Source organism: Equus quagga, chromosome 7, assembly GCF_021613505.1.
Source record: "Equus quagga isolate Etosha38 chromosome 7, UCLA_HA_Equagga_1.0, whole genome shotgun sequence".
Classification (NCBI taxonomy): domain Eukaryota; kingdom Metazoa; phylum Chordata; class Mammalia; order Perissodactyla; family Equidae; genus Equus; species Equus quagga.
The window spans coordinates 20,990,643-21,013,483 of record NC_060273.1 but is presented as its reverse complement, the minus strand read 5'-3'; the positions used below and the strand labels follow the sequence as shown (position 1 = coordinate 21,013,483).

The 22,841-nt window shown below is 49.6% G+C and overlaps 1 protein-coding gene across 1 annotated transcript in view; it reads left to right on the top strand.

Moving 5' to 3' along the window:
- GTF3C1 (general transcription factor IIIC subunit 1) overlaps window positions 1-22,841 on the top strand; it is a 79,025-nt gene that overhangs the window by 50,699 nt on the left and 5,485 nt on the right. The window contains exons 24-33 of the mRNA XM_046665938.1: window positions 1,714-1,871; window positions 3,831-3,973; window positions 6,392-6,473; window positions 8,606-8,718; window positions 10,421-10,483; window positions 11,493-11,586; window positions 17,301-17,473; window positions 18,936-19,223; window positions 20,010-20,269; window positions 21,702-21,982. Of these exons, the coding sequence (XP_046521894.1) occupies window positions 1,714-1,871; window positions 3,831-3,973; window positions 6,392-6,473; window positions 8,606-8,718; window positions 10,421-10,483; window positions 11,493-11,586; window positions 17,301-17,473; window positions 18,936-19,223; window positions 20,010-20,269; window positions 21,702-21,982 (1,655 nt within the window). The remainder of the gene's footprint in view (window positions 1-1,713; window positions 1,872-3,830; window positions 3,974-6,391; window positions 6,474-8,605; window positions 8,719-10,420; window positions 10,484-11,492; window positions 11,587-17,300; window positions 17,474-18,935; window positions 19,224-20,009; window positions 20,270-21,701; window positions 21,983-22,841) is intronic.

Sequence of the window (22,841 nt, the reverse complement as noted above, 5' to 3'; positions counted from 1 at the left end):
GTGTGCCTTTGCTGGGCTTTGTCTGCACGTCCAGCTTGGAGATGCAGTCTCACTGCCCCAGACCTGAGCTGTGCCCTCATTCTTGGGGCTCCATTTCCCTCCATTTGTGGTGCTAACTCTGTGTAACTGCTGTTTTATTCTCCCAGTCCAGCTAGCAGACTGAGAGATCCTTGGACTTCTTATATGCTTCCCCTGCCTTCTCTGTCTTTGTATTCTATAGAGCCTTTTGACTTAGTAACTCCCTCCTTAGTTCAAATTTCTAATTTCATCTCAACTGAAAAATCCTTAGTAAATTCCTCATCTCAACGAGCCAAAATCCTGTTTTTGTTTTGGTTTATCTTTTGATATATGCATTTATGCTAATCAGGCCAAAGTTCAAAGTTATGTTTATTTTTAAATTAGAGGAAAGACGGGAGTCGTTTAAGCCTACAGACTCTTCAGATCTAATGAGCCCCTTGTGTGTGGTGCCTGTTAGATTGCCACTTTGGCTTCTTCCTCTGGGCAGTATTTATAGAGAAGGAGGGCAGCGAGGGGACCAGTGTCTATTTTTTAAACCACTTTTGTATCCTCTAAGTGGTCTGTGTGTTTTAACCACGATCTGATAGCTACAGCTTTTTCAGATGAAGACAGTGTTTCAACAGGAAGCTGTTTTCAGTGGTTCGCTTGGCTGGTGTTCACAAAAAATAGCCTTGCGTCTATTGAGACGGCCCCTCAGTGTAGCCCATCCACATATGTGTGCTATCAGTTTGCCTCACAAAGACCTGAATTCATTACAAGGTAAAATGTGGTGCTGCTCTACTCTAATCCCAGTGTTCTTCCTCTACTCTTCTTAGTGAGTGGGAGAAACTCACTAAGCAGTCTTTTGGAATTGGCAGTAGCATATGGTGCCTACCTCATGAAACTGCCATCAGTGTCTCCCCTGAGGGGAGCAGACCTTGGAAAACCTAGTGGTTAAGAACTCAGGTTCGACTCCTGAGTCTGCTACTTTATAGGCTGCGTGACTTTGGGCAAGCTACTCTATCTTGCTATGTTTCAGATTCCTTAACTACAAAGTGGGGATAATAACTTTATCCTTCTCGTAGGGTTGCTGCAAAGTATTTTTTAATTTTGAGGCAGTATAGGTAAAAAGCTGAAACCAGTTACTTGGCACATATTCCATAAATATTCCATAATGTTAGCAACTGTTACTATTTATTTAGCAGCTACTTTGTACCAGGCGCTGCACAGGTGTTTTATACCAGTCTCATTCAATCCTCAAAGCAGCCCTGTAGGGGGCCTTGTTGCCCCACAGCGCCCCAGAGTTTACACAGTGTCTCTAAGGTCACAGGGCAGAGGAATGAAGGGGGTGTGCTCATTTGCAGACATGCCCTGAGCACGGTCCATAGCTTCTGTGCAAGGTGCCTTCAAAGGGCTGAGCGCCACTGTAAGAAAGATTGGAGATTGGCGGGTAACTAACAAGACGCTGCGTTCAGGCTGCCCAGGCTGTCACTGTGAAATTTGACCAAAGAGAAATGATGAAAGGGGTAAAAAAAATCCATCAGGAAGGGCTGAGTCTTTTGTGCTTCGTTCACATGGCTTCCGACACAGTGAGATTCTGATAACTGATCCCCTTGGTCACATCTAACCAGCTGGGCAGGGACCCTTCCCCTCTTCAGAGTCCAACTCCCAGCCAGTAGTTAGAGGCTCCCTCTGTTCTCCCCCTGGTGTTCTTAGAAGAGCTCCCAGAAGAAAAAAGCAAAAAGCTGCGTTACCATGACGAGGCTGACCAGAGCGCCCTGCAGAGGATGACCCGGCTGCGTGTCACCTGGTCCATGCAGGAGGACGGGCTGCTCATTCTCTGCCGGATTGCCAGCAACATCCTCAACACCAAGGTACTGGCAGCCCCCACCCTCCACCCCACCCCCGCTCCTTGCCAGCCTCCAGCCTGCTGATTGGCTTGTCCCTCTTGGGGGAGCTCGTTCCTGTCTGACCTGCACAGGGAGGCTCATCTCATCTCCTCCACTTGCCCACTGGGAAAAGCATTTCCCAGGATCCTGCACATTAATACCAGTCCTGTTTTTGTACATTTCTTTCCAGCCTTCGGCTGATACATATCAAGCTTTGCCTAGCTGCGGGCAAAAGAGCTCAGAGCCGTTCTCTCTCCCCACCAGGAATCTAACCCTTTCCTACTCCCCCGCCCCTCATCTGCCTGAAATCTCCTATTTATCTTTCCGTAACTGCTTATTATCTCTGGAAGGGCTTCATTGATCCTGCCAAGTGGAAGGAATTACTGTGTTCTCTCTCTGTCCCTTGGACATAGACTTTTCACGCTGCTTCTGTTGCTCTGGCACCTCTCAGCTCACTGGAGTGGCTGCTTCTCAAGGCAAAAAACTCTTATTTGTTTTCATAGTTGCAGCCCTTAGCATGGTGCCTACCACACAGTGATCACTTGGTTGGTGTTTACTGAATCAGTGAGGAATGGTGACGTGGCCTCGGCCTGGCTCCCCAGCTTTCTCATGGTTCACTCCCCTGCCTTCTGTGCCACAGGTGCCCACACTCGTGTGTCCTCCCAGCCTGTGTCCCTGAAACACCAGCAGGCAGGGAGGGACTTGCTCCCCATCTAGCAGACTCTTCCTCTTTCCTCTGATGTCACAGCCTCCAAGAAGGTTCCACAGCCCAAGTCAGAGTTCATCTTCTCACCACATTTCCAAAGCAGTGTTACTGACTCCTAGTCTGTCTATTCTTACCCTTTGTGCTGTTCTGATCTTCTCAGTTTGCAGCAAGGCATGGGGAGAGCAATACAGGTGGGCAGTTGTCCAGTCAAGCCTGGTTCACAGAAGCCCCCAGGAGAATGAGCTCTGCCATCATCCAGTCTAGGGCCCCTGCCAGGTAGTGATACCCAAATAGAGTAGATGAGGCAGCTTCCAAAGAGCCCCACTGGGTTTCCTGTTCTCAACCATACCAGCCAAGAGAAACCCACTTACAGGTCCTGAGCCTGGGATGTTCTTTGCCTGCAGGCTCATTGGATCTCTTTTCTTGACCGTTTTCCCAGATTTTCTCACTCCTAAGCCCTTTTCCTAAATTCCAACCCCGTCCCTTCTCCAGAGAAGAGCCTGAAGGTGATGAGTTGCCATCCCCAGTTCCCATTTCCTGCCTCTACAGTGACTTTTTCATCACAACACGATGGGAGGGGTGTACCTCCCTCCACGCATCCTTGGTGCAGCTGGAGAAGCCAGGAGAGTCCTGCATGGTTCAGGGTCAACGGACCCTCCCCTCCTCACTTGAACCTACACTGTATTCTTGGGCCACCTTGCTTTGGGGGCTATTAGAAAATAACCTTGTCATCAAGCCTCTTCCTTATCTTGCCTCTGCCTTCCTGCGTGTGTTGACTGCAACATTCTCTTAAGTCTGCTAATTTAGTGCATTCTGTTTCCACTAGTATAACATACAGGCATGGTACACAGAATATTTCTGAGCATACGTAATGTATAATGAAGCCTGTAAAACCTAACTAAACACATTTTATATTCTCGTATTCTACCCTAACATATTGCCCTTTCAGTCAATAGTACCTGACACTCTCTGAGCACCTCTGTTACTTGTCAAAAGACACTCTTCCCATGGAACTTTGAGGATTTATCTTATTCTTCTCTGCCCAGCGCCTCACTCAGCGCCAGGCCTGTAGCCGGTGCCCAGTAAAGGTGACCGAGTGACCGTGTGAGGGGCAGTTTTGAATATCGTTGAGGAAAGGGGCTCCACAGGATGTATTTTTCCAACTGCTTTATCTTAGGGACCCATAACATGGGCTCTGAGGATACTGATTTTCCATCTTGGCTCTGTGTTTGATCCAGGTGAAGGGCCCATTTGTCCCCTGGCAGGTCGTGCGGGACATTTTGCATGCAACCTTTGAAGAGTCTTTGGACAAGACATCACATTCAGTCGGACGGAGATCTCGCTACATAGTCAAAAACCCACAAGGCTATCTGAACTATAAGTAAGCTTTATTTGAAGTTTCATGACCCCAGAACAAGGTGATTCCATTGCTCAGGTTCATTCTTTTCTCTTCTTTCATCCGTTTTTTATTTTTTTACACATCTTTTTTTTTTTTTTGTTTTTTTTTTTTCCTTTTTTCCCCAAAGCCCCCCAGTACATAGTTGTATATTCTTCGTTGTGGATCCCTCTAGTTGTGGCATGTAGGACACTGCCTCAGCGTGGTTTGATGAGCAGTGCTGTGTCTGCACCCAGGATTCAAATCAACGAAACACTGGGCCGCCTGCAGCGGAGCGCACGAACTTAACCACTCGGCCACGGGGCCAGCCCCTTTACTTAGAAGTCTGGTGTAAAATCCAGATAGGGCACTCTGAGCTGTCCAGTTGCACACTGATAGTCTGTCCGAGCGTTAGAGTTTGTTAGTCAGATTGTCCTTGATTTTTGGAGGGCTGGGCGTGATTCTGGGCATTTTCACATGCAGGGTGTTGTTTAGACTTTAGAACAGTCGTGTGAAGTAGATGCTATTATCCTTTGTTACAGATAAAGAAATGGAGGCTAAATGGGCTAGGTGACTTCCTGGGCTATCACATCTGTAGCATGTGGTGAAGGCAGAGGCATCTGCTGCTTGTCACTACTGTGTTTAGCACTCCAGAGCAGCTCTTGATATCTCCATGTTAGTGGCCCATCACATAGCTCACTCCGGGAAGAAGCTAGACAGGACCACGGTCAGTGGACCAAATGCACTCAGCTGTGTCCTCAGTAGAGCTGGGTGTTCCCTGAGTGTTTCCTGACCATGACCTGGTTTGTGTGGGATGGCAGCTGGCTGGGAGTCACAAAGCATGGCCCTTGTGGTTTGTCTGTTGCCAGCGAGGCTGCTCCACTAATCTCCTTCTCACAGGGCTAGGACATAAAGCCATCGCCAGCCTCGTCAGACTCCTCCTACAACTCCTCTACAGGCTTGGGTGTGAGTGGGGAGGACCAGAGAGCTTCCAAGTGGTGTAGGGAGGTGCCCAAGCAGAGCAGCCAACATAAGAGTGGGGCTAGGAGGGGACACATGGCAGGGTTGGGAAGAACCACCTCCATCAACTGATCATTCAGGCCATGGGTCAGTAGGAGAGCGTGGCTCCAGGTTGATTCTGAGCCATGGGCTTCTGCTGTTAGCCACATTGTAGAGAGGAATCAGCCCAGCCTTGGATGGTGTAGGAAACTCAACTCTAGCTAGAGTTTCTCAACCTTAGCACCATGGACATCTGGGGCCAGAGGATTCTTTCTGGTGGGGGCTGTCCTGTGCGCTGTAGGATGTTTAGCAGCATCCCTGTCTCTACCCATTGGATACCAGTAGCATACTCCGCCCTCATTGTGACAACCAAAAATGTCTTCATCAGTCCCTTGGGGGTGCCCAGTCACCCCACTTGAGAACCACTGGGTTACACATACCAGGTGGTCTTCCTATGTGAAGCCACTTTCCCTTGTGCATAGAACTTTTCTGTCTGAAAGGGCTGTGATTACCTAGTCCCAACTCCTCTTTTTTCAGAGTGGAAACAGGCCCAGAAAGAGGATATGAGTTGGCTAGGGTGACAGTGAGTTGGCAGTGAAGTGAAGTCTGGACCTTGGGCTTCCTGGGCCCCATGTGATGCTCCTCCTCTTGTCCTGCAGCAGCTAGCGGGGAGCACAAGGGGGCTGCAGGGTCAGCAGGCCGGGGACTCCATCTTCACTGCACTTCGGAGCTGTGGAAACTGGGACGGGGTGTCTGTCACTCAGAAGCTGTTTCCTCACCTGTGAACAGGATGATAATACCAATAATAACCATACCCGCTCCAGCCATTGGCTCATGTGTGGCCTCGAGGACCCCTTCACCTTACCAAGCTATCAAATGGACTGCCAGTCTCTACCTTGCAAGCTCGTTATGCAGGGTGAAGTGCCCAGCTCCTAGGAGCCCAGCATATGCTGTTGTCTTTCCCTCCAGTTCCTTTTGGGCAGGTCAGGCTCTCCTTATATCATAGAGATAGGAAGATTCATGGAGTGGACAAATAGTGCCTTGGAGGAGACTAGAGCTCTTAATAAACACCAGTGCCTGTATAATATTTTTAAATTTACAGTATATTTTCACATAGATTGTCTCATTTGGTCCTAATCAACTTCCTGTGAGGGGCAGGTGGGAGTTACTGTTCTCAGTTTACACATGAAGGACAGAACTCAGAGAAGGCAAGGTATGAAATGAGAGCAGTAACAGACATGGCTTGGATCAGGTTTGGCTGAGCCCAAATCCTTCCTTTCTAAAAGCTATACCCAACAGGTATATAAGTAAATCATACTTCATGGTTAGGCAAAGCCATAAGTGTTAGAATAGAAATCTTCTGATGGTTCTGAATGGAGACAGCACTGCAATCCCCAGACTTCATTTGGTCGTCTCTTTCTGCAGGGTTTGCCTAGCCGAGGTGTACCAAGACAAGGCACTTGTTGGAGAGTTCATGAATCGAAAATGTGACTATGAAGATCCAAAGGTAAGCCCCATGTGGTTGTTGGGTTCAGCCTGCTCTAAAGGCAGGGGTTTCTAAGTTCTTGTCTGGTCCTCTTAGTCCCATGGTACCTCTGCCATCCTTACAAACATGGATTTCTTTTTTTTTTTTTTAAAGATTGGCACCTGAGCTAACAACTGTTGCCATCTTTTTTTTTTTTCCTGCTTTATCTCCCAAACCCCTCCGTACATAGTTGTATATCTTAGTTGTGGGTCCTTGTAGTTGTGGCATGTGGGATGCCGCCTCAACGTGACCTGACAAGCAGTGCCATGTCCGCGCCCAGGATCCAAACCCTGAGCCACCGCAGCAGAGCACGCGAACTTAACCACTCGGCCGTGGGGCCAGCCCCCAAACATGGATTTCTTTTCTGCTCGTTTGGGAAATTGACTTGTCAATTCTTTGGCTCATTTGATCTGGCTCCAACATCAGTTTTCAAAGACAATTAGAATTTGTCATGCTGATGTGCCTTGGGCCTATTTTGTTAAGAAAATAGGGCAGCTCTTCAGAAATTACAAACGGCTAGACTTCCTGGAAAGCTTACAGATAGGGTATGTGTTTTCTCTCTGAGTTTTCTGTCCTGGTGGGGCTGGGACAGTAACCAACAAGGAAGGAAGCTGTCTTTCAGACCCAGACTTCTCTTCCCTTTGGCTCAGAGTCCACTCGTCCCTCGCTTTTTGAGCTAACACTGGTCTGCGCTGTGTGTGTGTCAGGACTTGCACCAGCCAAAGCCAATCAAAATGGAGATCCAGGCCTTCCTTCAGGGAGCCATGGGCCGTGGGGCAGGCAGAGAAGTAAATGGGCACCGCAGAGCAGTACGGCCCCCCTGAGAGAGGAAGGCATAGGCCATAGAGGTCACGGACGGAATATCAGGAGTGCGTTTGATGCAGGTAACAGAAAAACAACTTAACGGGCTTACAGCTGCATTATCCCATGTGCCAAACAGCCTGGAGGTAGGCAGTCCCAGGCCATTGTAGCAAAGTGGAGATGTCATCAAGGACCCAGGTTCATATTGTCACTTCACTCGCAGTCCCTGGTGGTCAGCTGTCCATCCTCGTGCCAGTCACCTCATGGTTGCCAGTTGACTGCTGGAGCTCAGGTCTTCACAGCGGAATCCCAGGGCAGGAAGAAGTAGGGAGAGGGGCTGCGCTGGGCCCATCAAGCCCTTGTATCATAGAGGGCACAGCCTTTCCTAGGAGCCCCTGAGCTTGCCATCATCCACTTAGACTTGTTCTGACTCATCCTGGGGTGCTCGGCATGCTTCCCCCAAACCAAGTAGGGGCTGGTTCTGCTACTAAGAAGGAACAGGATGAAGAACGTGGGCGACCAACAGCATCTACTCCAGAGGGGTTTTCAAAGGTGTCGGCACTGAACCCAGATTCAAAGATGGGGGACCAGCTGAGGCCAAGGCAGTGAAAGAAGGGGAGTGAGGTGGCCTGTGGGCACGGTGTGGGGCGGCCACAGTGAGGTGCAGCAGACAAGGAGTGTGAATTCTGTGTTGGACACCAGATGACGTAGTCAGTTTGCTGGCTGCACCATGGAGGACGAACTGGAAGTATGAGACTGGAGGCAGCGGGGAAGTGAGGAGCTATGCTGTGATCTGGGTCTGGACCGGGAGGGTCGCAGTGCAGGGGTAGACGAGGGGACCAGTTTGGGGTCCACAGTTGAGTGTGGGGTTGGAGAAGAGGGAGGAGGGGGACTCACACAGGGTGAGCCAGGGAGGAACAGACCTGGGAGGAGGGCAGTGACAGGAGCGCAGGCCTGCTGACCGGAGGCGTGCCAGGGGTGTTCTGGGGACTGGGTGGGACATGTTTGGGTCTCCCCACCTGGGGCTCGGGAGAGAGAGCTGGCGGGGCAGGTGTCAGGCTGTTGGCGCGCTGGTGCCTTATGGGCACCAGGTGCTCCAAATCCCTGTGCATGGCCGTGAGCAAGTGTCTCCTTCCTGGGTGGACTCAGGGGGCTGTGGAGGCAGGATGGCTGAGGAGGCGGCCCTTCTCAGTCGGGGTTCCTGGGAGCACGCTGCCCCGGGAGTTGGTTACGAGATTTTCCTTAATGTCTCTTAGCGAAACCTCCCTTCAGGGCGAGAAAGAGCTTAACATTTCACTCTCTCATGTTAAAAGGTTTGTGCCAGCGAGTTTAAAGAATTCGTGGAGAAGCTGAAAGAGAAGTTCAGTTCAGCCCTGAGGAATCCCAATCTTGAAATCCCAGACACGCTCCAGGAGCTGTTTGCCAGGTAAGCTTTTCCTGGGGAGGTTTTGTGTGATCCTTGAGGGACAGAAGGAAAAGTCACTGGCTGGGACCACCACAGGGGTCTCCTCTGGCCTTGGAGCTAACCCTACTGTCCCTCCTGACTCTGGACCACCTCATCTTCTCTCATGGCGACTGGAAAATGGGAGGCCACCACTGTCCCCACACGCCGCCAGGCGCTCCCGTCCCCTCTTTGCCTGAGGCCCTGCTGCTGACTCAGTTCAGGCCTTCTCAGGTGGCTGGTGTGCTTTTGCCAAAATGGCTCACTGGACATATGAGGAAACTCCAAGCTGGAGGTAACTTACCCAAGGTCACGGTGCCTGTGAACAGTAGGCCAGGGTTTGACCTTCGGTGGCTTTGACTCCAGAGCCCCGGCTCTTCCCAGCTTAGCCATTGATGTCTTGAAGAACATGCTTGGGTTTGAGCACAGAAACTGTGAAATTTTAAAATCCTGAGTCCTGTAAACCAGGCTGTTTCCTCTGCTTAATCCACACGTGGAACTCTTCTCTTCACCATCCTCATCAAAAAGTCCCTCTAGCCACTCTATTCCTGAATTCTTCCTATGAAGAGATGACATTCATCATCAGTTTCTATCTGTGAGCTGTGCACTACCTTTGCTGTTAGCCCTCTGTGTTTTAGTTGATCTCATTCTTTCATTCACCCAACAAATAATTTATGTAGTGCCTGCTGTTCCAGGCCTAAGGAGCCATTTGAAGTCATTTTCAGAGCTGACACCCTTTAGCTATTTTTGGGGTTTGGGTTTTGGTTTTGCAATAAACTATTGCCCAGAATTCCCAAATGGCATGGTTTACATTCAGTCTTAAAAATGTTTCAAAAGTCCTATTTACCTGTCTGTAATTTGTATCCTCACATATTTTTGATTTAGTTTTGAAAGAAGACAGTGGAAAGATTTTTAAAGGAGACTTCGTGAACCATTTAGAAGAAAGAAAATAATTGCAGTTTTAACAATTTAACACCAAATTTGATCTTGAGCATTCTGGCAAGAAAGGCAAAAAAGAAGAGAGTTCCAAATATTTCCTTGTTTGACTAAAAACAGTTCACTTGTTTTTCTGAAAAGGTGCTTTTTCTTGCTACTAAATTTTAGGAAGAATTTACTACTGCAAAGATGAATTTTGAATTTAGTTTTATAGAAACCAGTGTCTTACAAATAAATGGCCATGCTTTTTAAAAAGTCACTTCTACGATTTATTCTTGTATTTATTTGCTTGATATGAACACAATGAAACAGCATTACATGAAGCTCAAAAATAAAGATGGGGAAATAATCTGTGATCCCAACACCTAACACAGGTACTCCCTGTGGGGGTTCCTTCCAGTCTTCTTTCTTGTGCTTGTTTTTAGTCATAATAAGCCCATAATTTTATATCCTCCTCCCTTGACAATTAACAGTAGTTCCCTGCCAGTTAGCCTTTTTCCATGTTGCTTCATAATTGTCAGTAAAGGAACATTCCTCATTTTCTCAACACTCATTTTCTTTAACATACTCATTTGATGGGCAGAACATGGCATTTTCCTATTTTAATTTACATGAACATGTTTGAATTTTAGTGAGTTTAACATTTTTTTCAACATTTTAGCTGGTAAGTGGCATCCTGAGCAAGCAGCAGCTTGGTTAGTGACAGTCTGCCATGTTGCATTGACATGCTCTTCTTCTGTTTCTTATATAGATACCGAGTTTTGGCGATTGGAGATGAAAAGGATCAACTCAGTAAAGAGGATGAACTTAATAGGCAAGTACTGACATACTGGGTGCATTTTCCTCAGCGGCTTAATTGAGTTGCCTACAGCCTAGCACAGACAGGCGTCATCTAGAGCCAAATCCAGCCTGCCACCTGATTTTGTAAATAAAGTTTTATTGGAACACAGCCATACCCATCCTATGCATCCGCTATGCTCCTTTCTTGCTGTAACGTCAGAGCTGAGTGGTTGCAACAGAGACCACATAGCTCATGAAGACTAAAATTATTTATTATCTGGACCTTTACAGGAAAAATTTGCCAACCCCTAACCTTGCATACCACTGGCCTAGCCTTAAGATGGGTTGTGGAGGGCCGGCCCTGTGGCCAAGTGGTTAAGTTTGCGCGCTCTGCTTCAGTGGCCTAGGGTTTCGCCAGTTCGAATCCTGGGCACGGACATGGCACTGCTCATCAAGCCACGCTGAGGTGGCGTCCCACATGCCACAACTAGAAGGACCCACAACTGAAAATAGACAACTGTGTACTGGGGGGCTTTGGAGAGAAAAAAGAAAAATAAAATCTTTAAAAAAAAAAAGATGGGTTGTATAAAGGGTTTGAACTCCCAGCCCATGAGCTTTCTAAGCAAAACTCTGATTAGAAAGCTCAGCTTTTTTTTTTCCATCTTGGATAATCACATACTCAGTTTGATTTTAGCTCTGTATTTCACTGAGAATCCTATTCTCTTTGAAGAAAGACTTATTTAAAATTGGATGAAGAGAAAATATAAGCACCAACCACATTTGTTAGTTGTTATGCAGACTCATCTCCAGGTTCCAACACCCTTGCCCACTGGACTGTAACTGTTTTGCTGCCAAAACTGACCAGTTAGTAAGGCTGGAAAAGCATCATTTATTTTGTCTTGGTTTAGGAATAGTTTTGGCATTCATGTCACTTTTGTGAGTTTGAAAACTTTTTTTAAATGAGAACTGTATCTACCTAAGATGAGTGATGTCCTGTGGCTCATGGCCTCGTGTTGCTCTGCCTCCCACCCTCTCTTTTCCAGCGTGGATGACATCCACTTCCTGGTGCTCCAGAACCTGATCCAGAGCACACTGGCCCTCTCGGACAGTCAGATGAAGTCCTGCCAGTCATTTCAGGTGGGTATCGGAGACCTAGCATCAGCTTGGCAGTAGCCCTCTGGGACTTGGGGCCCTTCAGAGGCCAAAGCCGTGTGAAGTTTTTGCTTGTTCTCCTCTCAGCTGTGGGGTTTCAGGGGGCCTGAGTTCCCCTGAGACTCTGGCCCTCACTTTCATCTTTGAAGTGTGGGTACAGGATCAGGGATCTCCAAAATCCCTCCCAGTGCCAAGGTTCTGAGGCTTATGTTTAAGGCAGAAAATTAGGCAGAAGAGGAAATGAGACATGACAAAAGAGCTGAGAATGTAATTGAGCTATACAGCAGATCTTTTTAAGGTGCAACTTAAAAACACCAGCATATTTTGATTGTTAGAGATCACTGCATGAGAAGCTGGCTTCTGTGGGCCGTGAGTCTTATGCATCTCCTGAGAATTTATTAGAATAGTAATGTTGGGGCCGGCCTGGTGGCACAGCGGTTAAGTTCGCACGTTCTGCTTCTTGGCGGCCCGGGGTTCGCTGGTTCAGAGCCTGGGTACAGACATGGCACCGCTTGGTACGCCATGCTGTGGTAGGCATCCCACGTATAAAGTAAAGGAAGATGGGCACGGATGTTAGCTCAGGGCCAAGCTTCCTCAGCAAAACAGAAGAGGACTGGCAGTAGTTAACCTCAGGGCTAATCTGCCTCAAAAAAAAAAAAGAACTGTAATGCTGCTCTCTTGTGGCTGAATGAGAATGAAAGAGGAAGGCAAATCTCATTTAACCCTATACTGAGCCTGGGCAGGTGGTGGTATTAATACTCTTTTACAAATATGGAAACTTGAGGTTCAGAGAAATTAAAAAACGTGTGCCCAAGATTACACAGCTCGTTCATCAAACCTGAGCCCGCGTGGCTCCACAGCCCCACAAGGGAAGTCCTAAGAGGGACGTGCTCCCCAAGCCAGTGCTCCCTCGTTTTTAATAATCACCAAAGTGTATTCCAAGTAGAACCTATCTACTTTTGTGTTTAATCTCTAAACCTAAAATTCAGCACCTGTAGCTTACATTGCCAAATCAACCCAGTTTGGAACGTGAGAAAAAAATAAGAAAACAAAGGGCTGGTGTCATTTCTAATCCCACTGGTCTGTTTACATGGAACGCCTGAGAATCCACTGGAGAGATGTTTAGCGTGTGGACGCCAGGCCCCACCCTAGAGACTGCAGTCAAGAATAGAGGGCGTGGGACCCTGACAAGGGCCTGCTGCCCGTCCCAGGGTTCTGATGAAGGTCTGGGCTGCCTTGGGAAAACACTGGTGTAGACTCAGCTTGGGCAGGGCAAATGTTTCCTAGTCAGGTGCTTGTTACTTTTGGCCACAAGGGAGGTGAGGAGGGCTGGGGGGAAATGGAGCTATTTAAGAAAAACAGTTGGCCAGGTTTAAATACAGTGCTTCAGCCATCACCTTGGCCCAAGTCGTTTCATAGCAAAGGCCAGGCCTCTGCAAACCCGAGACCGAGAGTTAATTCCCTCTCTTTTCTTTTTAATTTTTTGTATTGAGGTCACATTGGTTTATAACATAAAAATTTCAGGTGTACATCATTATATTTTGGCTTCTGTATAGACTGCATTGTGTTCACTACCAAAAGTCTAGTTGCCATCTGTCACCATACACATGTGCCCCTTACCCTGTTTGCCTCCCCTGACCCCCTTTCCCTCTGGTAACCACCAGTCTGTTCTCTGTATCCATGTGTTTGTTTTTTTATCTTCCACCTATAACTGAAATCATACAATAATTGTCTTTCTCCATCTGACTTATTTTGCTTAGCATAACACCCTCAAGGTCCATCCATGCTGTTGCAAATGGCAAGATTCCGTCCTTTTTTATGTCTGGGTAGTATTCCATTGTGTATACGTACTACATCTTCTTTATCCATTTGTCCACTGGCAGACACTTAGGTTGCTTCCACGTCTTGGCTATTGTGAATATGCTGCAATGAACTAGAGGTATGAAATCAACATACAAAAATCAGTTGTGTTTCTATATACCAACAACGAACTATCAGAAAGAGAAATCAGGGGCCAGCCCCGTGGCGTAGCAGTTAAGTCCTGCATGCTCCATATCGGCATCCCAGGTTCGTGAGTTCAGATCCCAGGTGTGAACCTACACCCTTTGTCAAACCATGCTGTGGTGGTGACCCATGTACAAAATAGAGGAAGACTGGCACTGGTGTTAGCCCAGAGCTAATCTTCCTAAGCAAAGAAAAAAAAAAAGAGGAAGATTGGCAACAAATGTTAGAGCAAGTCTTCCTCACCAAAAAAAAAGAAAGAGAAATAAGAATACAATCTCATTTACAATCGCAACAAAAAGAATAAAATACCTATGAATAAATTTAAACAAGGAGGTGAAAGACCTGTACACTGAAAACTTTAAGACATTATTGAAAGAAATTTAAAAAGACACAAAGAAATGGAGAGATGTTCTATGCTAATGGAGTGGAAGAATTAACGTAGTTAAAATGTCCATATTACCTAAAACAATCTACAGATTCAGTGCAATCCCAATCAGAATCCCAGGAACATTTTTCACAGAAATATAACACAAGTCCTAGAATTTATACGGAACAACAAAAGACCCCAAATAGCCAAAGCAATCCTGAGAAAAAAGAACAGGTCTGGAGGTATCATATCCCCTGATTTCAAAATATACTCCAAAGCTACAGTAATCAAAACAGCATGGTACTGGCACAAAAACAGACACACAGGTCAATGGAACAGAATTGAGAGCCCAGAAATAAAACCACACGTCTATGGACAATGAATCTTTGACAAGGGAGCCAAGAACATAAATGTTGTACAATAAATGGCGTTGGGAAGACTGGACAGTGACATGCAAAAGAATGAAAGTAGACCGTCTTTCTTGTTTTACTTCATCACCATGAGGGGCATTGTGTTGGAGAGTGCCCAGCCATCCATTCTTGATACATTTGTTGCCATGTAGCACTTTAACCGCTTGCTGGCATAGGGTGTGTGCATTTTAGAGAGGGAGTCTGGTCATGGTGCCGTGCCCACTCTGCCACCCCAGCAGTTTACAGATGAAGAGTAAAGCCTGTCTGAGCCTGAGCATGCACAGAACAAGGATTCCCAAAAGCCAGCCCTCATTCTGACCCCTGGCTGTTTTGGACCCACGCTTGTTTAAAAAGAAAAAAAATATTTAATTTACTCCCAACATTGCGTGTAAAAATCCAAATTTTCCACTTGGCCTTGTGGCTGTGGAGTAGACTTTTCAGCTCTCTTGCCCAGCAGGGGTTAGAGCTGGACGGGACCTCAGGTGTCAGTGCAACCAGCCGTCACACAAGGAAGCCCAGGCCCAAAGTTAAAGACCAAAGCCGGGTCCCTGGGTCCCAGCCAGGGCCTTGTCCCCTGCATCATGCCACTGCTTTTCCTTCAGTTCCATTTCCATGTGGCGTCTGGGCTCTAGTGGATGGTGCCAAAGGGCTAGTCACTCTCCCTGCCCGCAAGGTGTGGCAGTTACGTGCGACAGAGCTTCTGGCCCACAGCAGGAGACAGGGAGCTTCTTCAGTGACTCCCTTCGGTCTGCAGTGAGGACTGGAAGGCCATTAGGGCTCCCCTGCAGCCCGAAGGTTCTGGGAAGCGCAGGGAAAGTGCAGGGAAGCTGGGGTGGCGGGGATGGAAGTCGTCCCAGGTGGCTGTGGTTCACTGTGTCTGAAAGCCCAGACGTGCAGAAATCTGATGAGCTGGATCGCGTTCCCCCACTCACTGTGCATGGTCTAAGTGCTCACCTCTTCCATGCCAGTGGTTGTCTGGAGTTATGCCCATCCTGTCATTGCCTTCACGTGGAAGAAAGAGCAGGTCACAGAAGGCGTTTCACCAGAAGCTGGATCTCAGCTTCTGCTTCCACTTCAGGGGAAGCAATGATGACATGCAACCAATCCCCACTTCTTTCTCTCTGTCCCATGAGTGTTTCCCCCATCAGGCCTGATAGTCTGTGCACTCAGGACTGACATGGAAGTGCTGTCCAGAGAAATCAAGGGTGCAGGCCTCGGAGTGACGAGACCCAGTCTGCACCCAGACCCCCTCTCCAGCTCGGTGAGAACATTCCTGTGCTGCCCCAGGACCTTGACTGACCCCCGCTTTGGCTCCCAGTCCCTTCTGTCCCTCTGCAGTGGCACAGTGGTGTGGTGACTGGACTTGAGGATGAGGCCTTGTTCTCTCCTTGGTCCCATGCATGACCAGCTGTGAGGCCTCTGAAGATCCCTGCAAATCTGTGAGCCTCCGTCTCCTCTGTCGCTCAGAGGTCCTGGGAGCAGTGCAGCAGAAAACCTTCCAAGCCTAAAATTGTTAACCCATGACTGCAGTTGTTCTTGGCTGGTACTTTTGAGGAGATGGTCCAGCAGAGACTTTCTTGGAGCCTGGAGTATTCTGGACATTCACTAACTGTTGGTTGGTTGAGCCAACTCTTTTCAGAAAACTGGAGTAACAGAGACCCTTCTGGTCCTGCAGTCCTTTGGACTGCTCTTCCTCTGGGCAAGGTCTAGATCTGTGGGCCATCGACCCATGATGGCGTGGCCAGCAGGAGGGGCCTCTGTGACGGGGACTCAGGCACCACCTTTCACATTTGCTCCAGGCTGGGTACCAGGCTGTGCACCAGGCTGTGCTTACTGTGGCCGCAGTAAGAGAGTCAAGTCTGTGTTCCCATGGGACTTCCATTTCTGTGGGAGAGACAGACAGTGAGTAAACAAACGAGATCATTTCAGGTAGAGACAGTTGCTACGGAGAAAATAAAACCGGATAATGTGTCCAGTTGACTGCAGAGGAGCAGGATGGGAAGGATTTGGTTTTTGAGGGGAAATATTTGAGCTGATTGCTGAATGTTAAGAAGGAGTCAACCCTGCAAAGATTTGGAGGAGGTGCTTTCCAAGAAATGGGAGTGACAAGTGCGCAGGTCCCAAGGTGGAAAGGAAGGCCTTGGCCTTTTCAGGACAAGTGAGAAGGCCAGTGAGGCTGGAGGGTAGTGAGCCAGGGGTGGACTTGTAGGGGGCGAGGCCAGGGTGGTAGGCAAGGTCCTGCTCACAGGGGTCCTTGTCAGGCATAGTAAGGGCTGGATGTTCTCCCTGCAGAGGGCTGCCATCGGGTTTTGAGATGGGGAAGGAACGTGTGGTCTGATTTAGGCATGAAAGGTTTGCTTTGGCTGCTGTGGCAAATGGTCAGGGGTTGGGGACAGGTGGCACGTGTGGAAGCAGGGAGAGCAGTTTGCTGTAGGCTACGGTGAAAAACGATGGTGGTGTGGACTAGATGGTGGCAGTGCATGGCTGGCAGATGGCTGGCATGAACCAGATGCATTTGGGAACTTATTTTGGGGATGAACCAACCAGACATAGTGATGGATCGGGCAAGGGATAAGAGAGAGAGTGGTACCAGAGGTGATTCTGCATTGACTCCCATTGTCTACACCCAAAGAACTAGGCGTGGGGCAGAGCCTTTCTTCTCTCCAGCTGCCTGTCCTTCCCTGTGGTCTCAGGTGTGACACGATGATAGAGGTGAAGGTTGACGGGATTCCTGGCTTCCTCCAGGCTCTCCCCGACCACACCTCTAGGTGTCCACTCCAGGCTCCCCGCCCCTTGTCCCTGTATCAGTTAACGTCCTCCATAGATGATCAGCTGTAGCTTCTGTGCATCCACACATTCTGGCTGTTTCCCCCAGCTGGCCAGAGAATCTTGCTCACCCGCAACTTGCTGTGTTGCAGACTTTCCGCCTGTACCAGGAGTATAAGGACCAGATTCTCGTGAAAGCCTTCATGGAGTACCAGAAAAGGAGCTTGGTCAACCGGCGCCGGGTCAACCACATGCTGGGCCCAAAGAAAAACCGGGCTGTGCCCTTCGTGCCAATGTCCTACCAGTTGTCCCAGACCTACTACAGGTGAGCACCCATTCAGGAGGCCTAGGCTAGGCAAAGGTGGAAACCCTAGGTGAGGGGCTGAGCCAGGCCCACTCTGCAAAGAGTAGCACATGTGGGTGGAATGAACCCAACAGCCATCATCAGAGAATGCAGGGCTGGGCCTCCTGTGGCCTCGAGTGTGAGTTGCAGCCTCTGAGAACATGTTTTCTCATCAACACCTCTGTTTCCTCCTGTGGGAATAAGGTTAACACTTGAGGTATTTTGCGTTGGGGCATTTACCATTTTTCCAAGTAGTTTGGGTAAAATAGATTTCTAATTTAAAGATTTGAGCCAGTTAAAAATGCCCCTCCCCGATGGGCACAGCCTCAGTCTCTGATCCTCTCAGCTCGAAGCTACACCAAGCACCTGTCGTGCAGGCTCACACACGTCCTTGTGAAGCTGTCACGGACTTTTCAGACTCAGTTTGCAGCACGTCATGACGAATCTGAGTGTGGTTTGCAATGTTGAGAATCACCTTCCTGGGGCCCCTCCAAAAAGGAGCACCCCTCACAGCGTGGCCTCACGCCAGCAGCAAGCGAGGCTGGTCTTTGTTGCACATCTGGCATTTTGCACCACCAGCCTCCTTAAGCACATGGAGAAAATCCATTACAGCACTCCCAGGAGTTTCTCCTTGACAGCCCCTCACCTTGGCTGATTTCCCCTTCTCCATGCTGATCTCTTTACCAGCCTCAGGTTGGCATGGAGGCTTCATTCAGAAATGGAAAGACAACAAAATGAGTATTTTTTTTGTTTCTTTTATCCATCTTTTTGCCTGTGACTCCAGATACTTGCTCCTTTCCTAAAGACCCATCCCGAATGACCTTCAGTCTCTTTTGCCTTCCTGGGAAGCGGGTGGTATAGTAGAAAGAGCCATGGCCTGGGAAGTGGAAGACATGGGTCCAAATCCAACAAGGCCGTTTGACCTCAAGCCACTTCTCTGATGGTAGCATCCTTGCCTGTGAGCTAAGGGGTGGTGGTCAGCAGATGAGGACCTCTGAGGTCTCTCTGTCTCTGTTGTTATGGGGTCTTGGAAAGGTACACTTTTGGACAGAGGCAAGGGCTTGGCTCTCTGCAGTCGCCTTATGAAGACAATGAGACTGAGCACACACTGTCCTCTCCTCTCTCTGTGGGTTCAGGGCTTGCCTTGTGTAAAGATTATTATTACAAAAAGAACATTGATCTTCCCCAGTTCGGCACCTGTTTATAGTGAGTGCCTGCGAGGTGTAGAGTTAGATACCAAGGCTTGACTCTGCCTTGAAGGTGCTCAGGTGAGGGGAAGACACATACAGAGAAGTTGAAATGTAGTGCTGGCATCTGGGATGGAGAGAGATGCTGGTGTGTTCAGTTTTGACCATAGTGATTTGAAGAGCCCGTGGCCCATTCAGATGAAGGCTCCCAACATCCTGTCCTGAGGAAGGCCTTTACCTTCTCTTTGTCTCTGTAGGATTTTTACATGGCGGTTTCCAAGCACCGTCTGCACAGAATCGTTCCAGTTCTTCAACAAGATCCGGGCTGCTGGCAAGTTGGACCAGCCTGATAATTTTTCCTTCAAAGATCAGGATAATAATGACTCCACAAGTGACCTGGTGGCATTTTCTTTGGATGGCCCTGGAGGACACTGTGTGGCTGCCCTGACCCTCTTCTCTTTGGGCCTTGTCTCCGTGGATGTCAGGATCCCTGAGCAGATCGTAGTGGTGGACAGTTCACTGGTGGAGAATGAGGTCATTAAGAGGTGAGAGCCAAGCCATCAGCAGCCGCTCCGATGCCAGGCACCCACCGCACACGCTGCTCTGAGTGCAGCTGGGGGCTTCAGGCATCATTGTTTCCTCACATGGCTGTGGTGTCTGCAATTTTATTTACTCAGTTATCTGGTCTTTATTCATTCAACAAACATGTGCTGAGTTTCTCTGTGTTGTGTCTGGCACTGTGTGGGCATTTGCTGTACAAAGACAGCAGGGCGTAAGCAGAGCCTTCAGGAAGTTCCCAGGATGGGGCCTCCCAGATCTGTGAGTGAGGGATTCCGGTACTGTATCCAGTACAGTACCTTCTTCTGGTGCCTCCCGACGCTGGGGTCAGGGGAGGGAGTGACTTGGCTGTGCCAAAGAAAAGGACACAGTACATTGTGGCAAGGAGTGGTGAACAGAGAAGGTCAGAGTGGCAAAGTTCCTTGAGAGCCTAGTAATTGAACTGGGATTTATGGAGAAGTGGGCGTTTTTTGGACAGAGTCTAGGAAGGGTTTCCAGGCAAAAGGAACAGCTCTTGCAAAGACACAGGTCTGTGAACAGGGGTGAGAGTGGTGTGTGGGAAGGTGGATGAAGGAGATGAATCTGGAGCAGCAGTCCATGCTGACCTTCACAGCCAGATGCAGGGGGAGTTTCCATAGCGACGGCGAGCCATTGCTCAGGCCACATCACAGAGGGTGCTCTCTGAGCGAGATGATGCGTGCTGGAAGGGATGGCTGGAGTGGCAGACGAGCTCGGCCTGTGCTGGGTCATCTCAGTCAGTTTTCCTCTCCTAGCTTGGGGAAGGACGGGGCCTTGGAAGAGGACGAGGATGAAGAGGAAGACTTGGACGAAGGCTCAGGGGGCAAGCGCCGGAGCATCGAGGTGAAAGCCCGCCAGGCCTCCCACACCAACTACCTGCTGATGAGGGGCTACTGCGCCCCCGGCATCGTCAGCACCCGCAACCTCAACCCCAACGACAGCATCGTGGTGAACTCCTGCCAGGTGAAGTTCAGGCTCCGCCACAGCCCCGCGCACACCTGCCTTGGGCCCACTGGTGAGTGCTGCCCCACCCCAGCCACCCTGGGACCCCAACCCATGATGCTCACCTCCAGCTTTGAAGGCCAAGCGTGGAAGCCACAGCTGACGGGGGCTACAACAGAAACAAGGACAAACACCTCCCCTTCTTGGCAGCAACTGGAGGAGCGCAGGGCCCCAGATGTCCTCCCGAGGGCCACTTGCCTGGGGAGCCCCGTGCTGTGCTCACACTCTGCATTCGAGCTCACCATGGGGTCTGTTTCCTGTTAATCAGGCACCCTGCAGTGTTAGCAGTCAGGCGGAGGGGCCTGTGAGGAAGAGCAACTGGCGCCTCACCACCCCACGCTCTGGCTTGCTCTCCAGGGGCAGCCTTGACATTCTGGTCCCTCTGTGACTCTGATTTATGCACTTTATGAGATTTTTAAGTATTATCTTTTGACTTCTTGCTATGAAAGATGAGTATTCAGCTTATATTCATTATCTCTCACCTCTTTTACTTCCAATTTTTACACTTTTTTTGGTTCTTGTATCGATCACCTTTGAAACTATAACTTCCTTAACCCTCTATTTCTCGCACCTTCAGTTTTTTTTTTTCCTTCTTCTCCCCAAAGTCCCCCAGTACATAGTTGTATATTCTGGTTGTGAGTGCCTCTGGTTGTGGCATGTGGGACGCCACCTCAGCATGGCCTAATAAGTGGTGCCATGTCCATGCCCAGGATCCGACCTGGCCAAATCTTAGGCCGCTGAAGCAGAGTGCACTAACTTAACCACTCGGCCTCAGGGCCAGAACCCCGACACTGTCAATTTTAGGTACTCTCTCCTCCCTCTGCATACAGTGAGAACAGTAGGGCCCCTTCCCGTCCCTGCACTCCTCTTCCTCCGTCTCACCTCTGTCTTTACAAGTTGGGGGATGGCATTTCCTCTCGGCTTCGTAACCACAGTTAGTGTTCTGTCCTCTGGAGCTTGACCAGGCAGACTGCAGTGATGACCTGAGACTGTGGTCTGAGCAGAGGCACCTTTGCAGGAACCGCAGAAGCTGGCCCTGGGGAGTTTGAGGAAGGGTCCCAGGTACCTCACAGGGTCCGAGGGGCCGTGAACAAGAGCTTTGGGAAGCAGGGAGCCCAGGGCAGGCCGGGGTGAGGACCTTCCAGAACTCTGGGCTTATGGTTTTTGGACCCCAGCCCCGCCTCTGAGCCTTTCCCTTTGAGTCTTGAGCAGGGGGCTTGTACTGGCCCTGGGGAGTCCAGCCCTGTCAGCTGCAGTCAGGGACCCAGGGACACGCCTCTGGAACCTGCCTGCCAGGGGCCCAACCATGTCCACCCAGAAGGGAACTACTTGCTGTTTGGGGAGCAGTGTGTTGGCGCTGGAGCATGTCCCGCCTCGGTGTCACTAGTACCCCGTCTGGGGACGGGCTTCTGTCAGGGCTGACTCTAGGCCTCCTGTCCTCGCAGCCACTTCTCTAGAGGAGCTGACGGTGGGGACCTCCTGCCTCCCCGACACCTTCACCAGGCTCTTCAGCAGCCCAGGGGACGCCAGCAGCTGGGAGGAGTTTGCCCACCAGATGGCGCTGTCTGGGTACAGCCCTGGAGACGTGGCCGCCGCCTTGGAGGTCCAGGGCGCCATTGCAGCAGCAGGGTGCTTCGGGGTGGACAGGGCGGCACTGAGCAGACGGTTCTCCGCCTTTGAGAGGACGGATGGTGCGCGCAGCAGGACCTTCTCAGACTATGTCCAGGTGAGCTGCACTCGCAGGTAGCCTGGGGTGGCTGAAGCAGAAGTGGCAGTTCACAGGTGCACGCTGCAAACAGGCCTGGTTTGGGACATAGAATATAATTTTTTTAAAGAATGAATTAGTTGTTAACATTTAAAAATAGGAGATTTTGCCTAAAACCCAGTTTCTCCTGAACGTGAGAAGTCTGGCCACACTAGGCCCTGTTCCTTCTGCGCAATGGGCTGGAGCCGAGTAGGGCTGCCCCGCCCCTTCACTCACTGCTTCACCTGCCTGGGCATCTGTTTCGGTGACCCTGGAACCTGAAGAATGTAACAACAGACCTTTAAATTGAGCTCCTTGGGAGCTGGCCTGCCCTCCTGCGTGTCAGTTGTTGGAGGCGGTAGGATGCGTATCAGTTGTCGGTGATGTCGTGGAGACGCTGTCTTGCAGTATTGGTGGGGGAGGAGGAGAATGGAAGCCAGTGTTTGTCGTTGTCAGACGAGTTCTTACAAGGGCAGGAAGTCACTGGGGGTGATGACTATCATTCACACGGTGTTTGATGGTTCATAAAACTCTTGGTGCGACTGGAGCCCTGGGAGGCGAGCTGAGCCTCAGAGGGATGGGAATATTCCCCAGGCCGTGGTGGTCGAGCCCAGGCTGCAGAGCCCACTGACAGTCAAGAGGTGATGGGTCCAGCAGCTCCCTCTGTTCTCGGGTGCTCCGCCCAGAGCCCCAGAAGGCGAGTGCCCACAGCAAACCCTCCCCAGACCCACACGATCTGGCTGTGAGTCCTGGTTGCAGGCTATTTCCTTGAACCCTGACTTGTGGGTTTTATTTATTTATTTATTTTTAAATTTTTTTTATTTATTTATTTTTTTTTTCC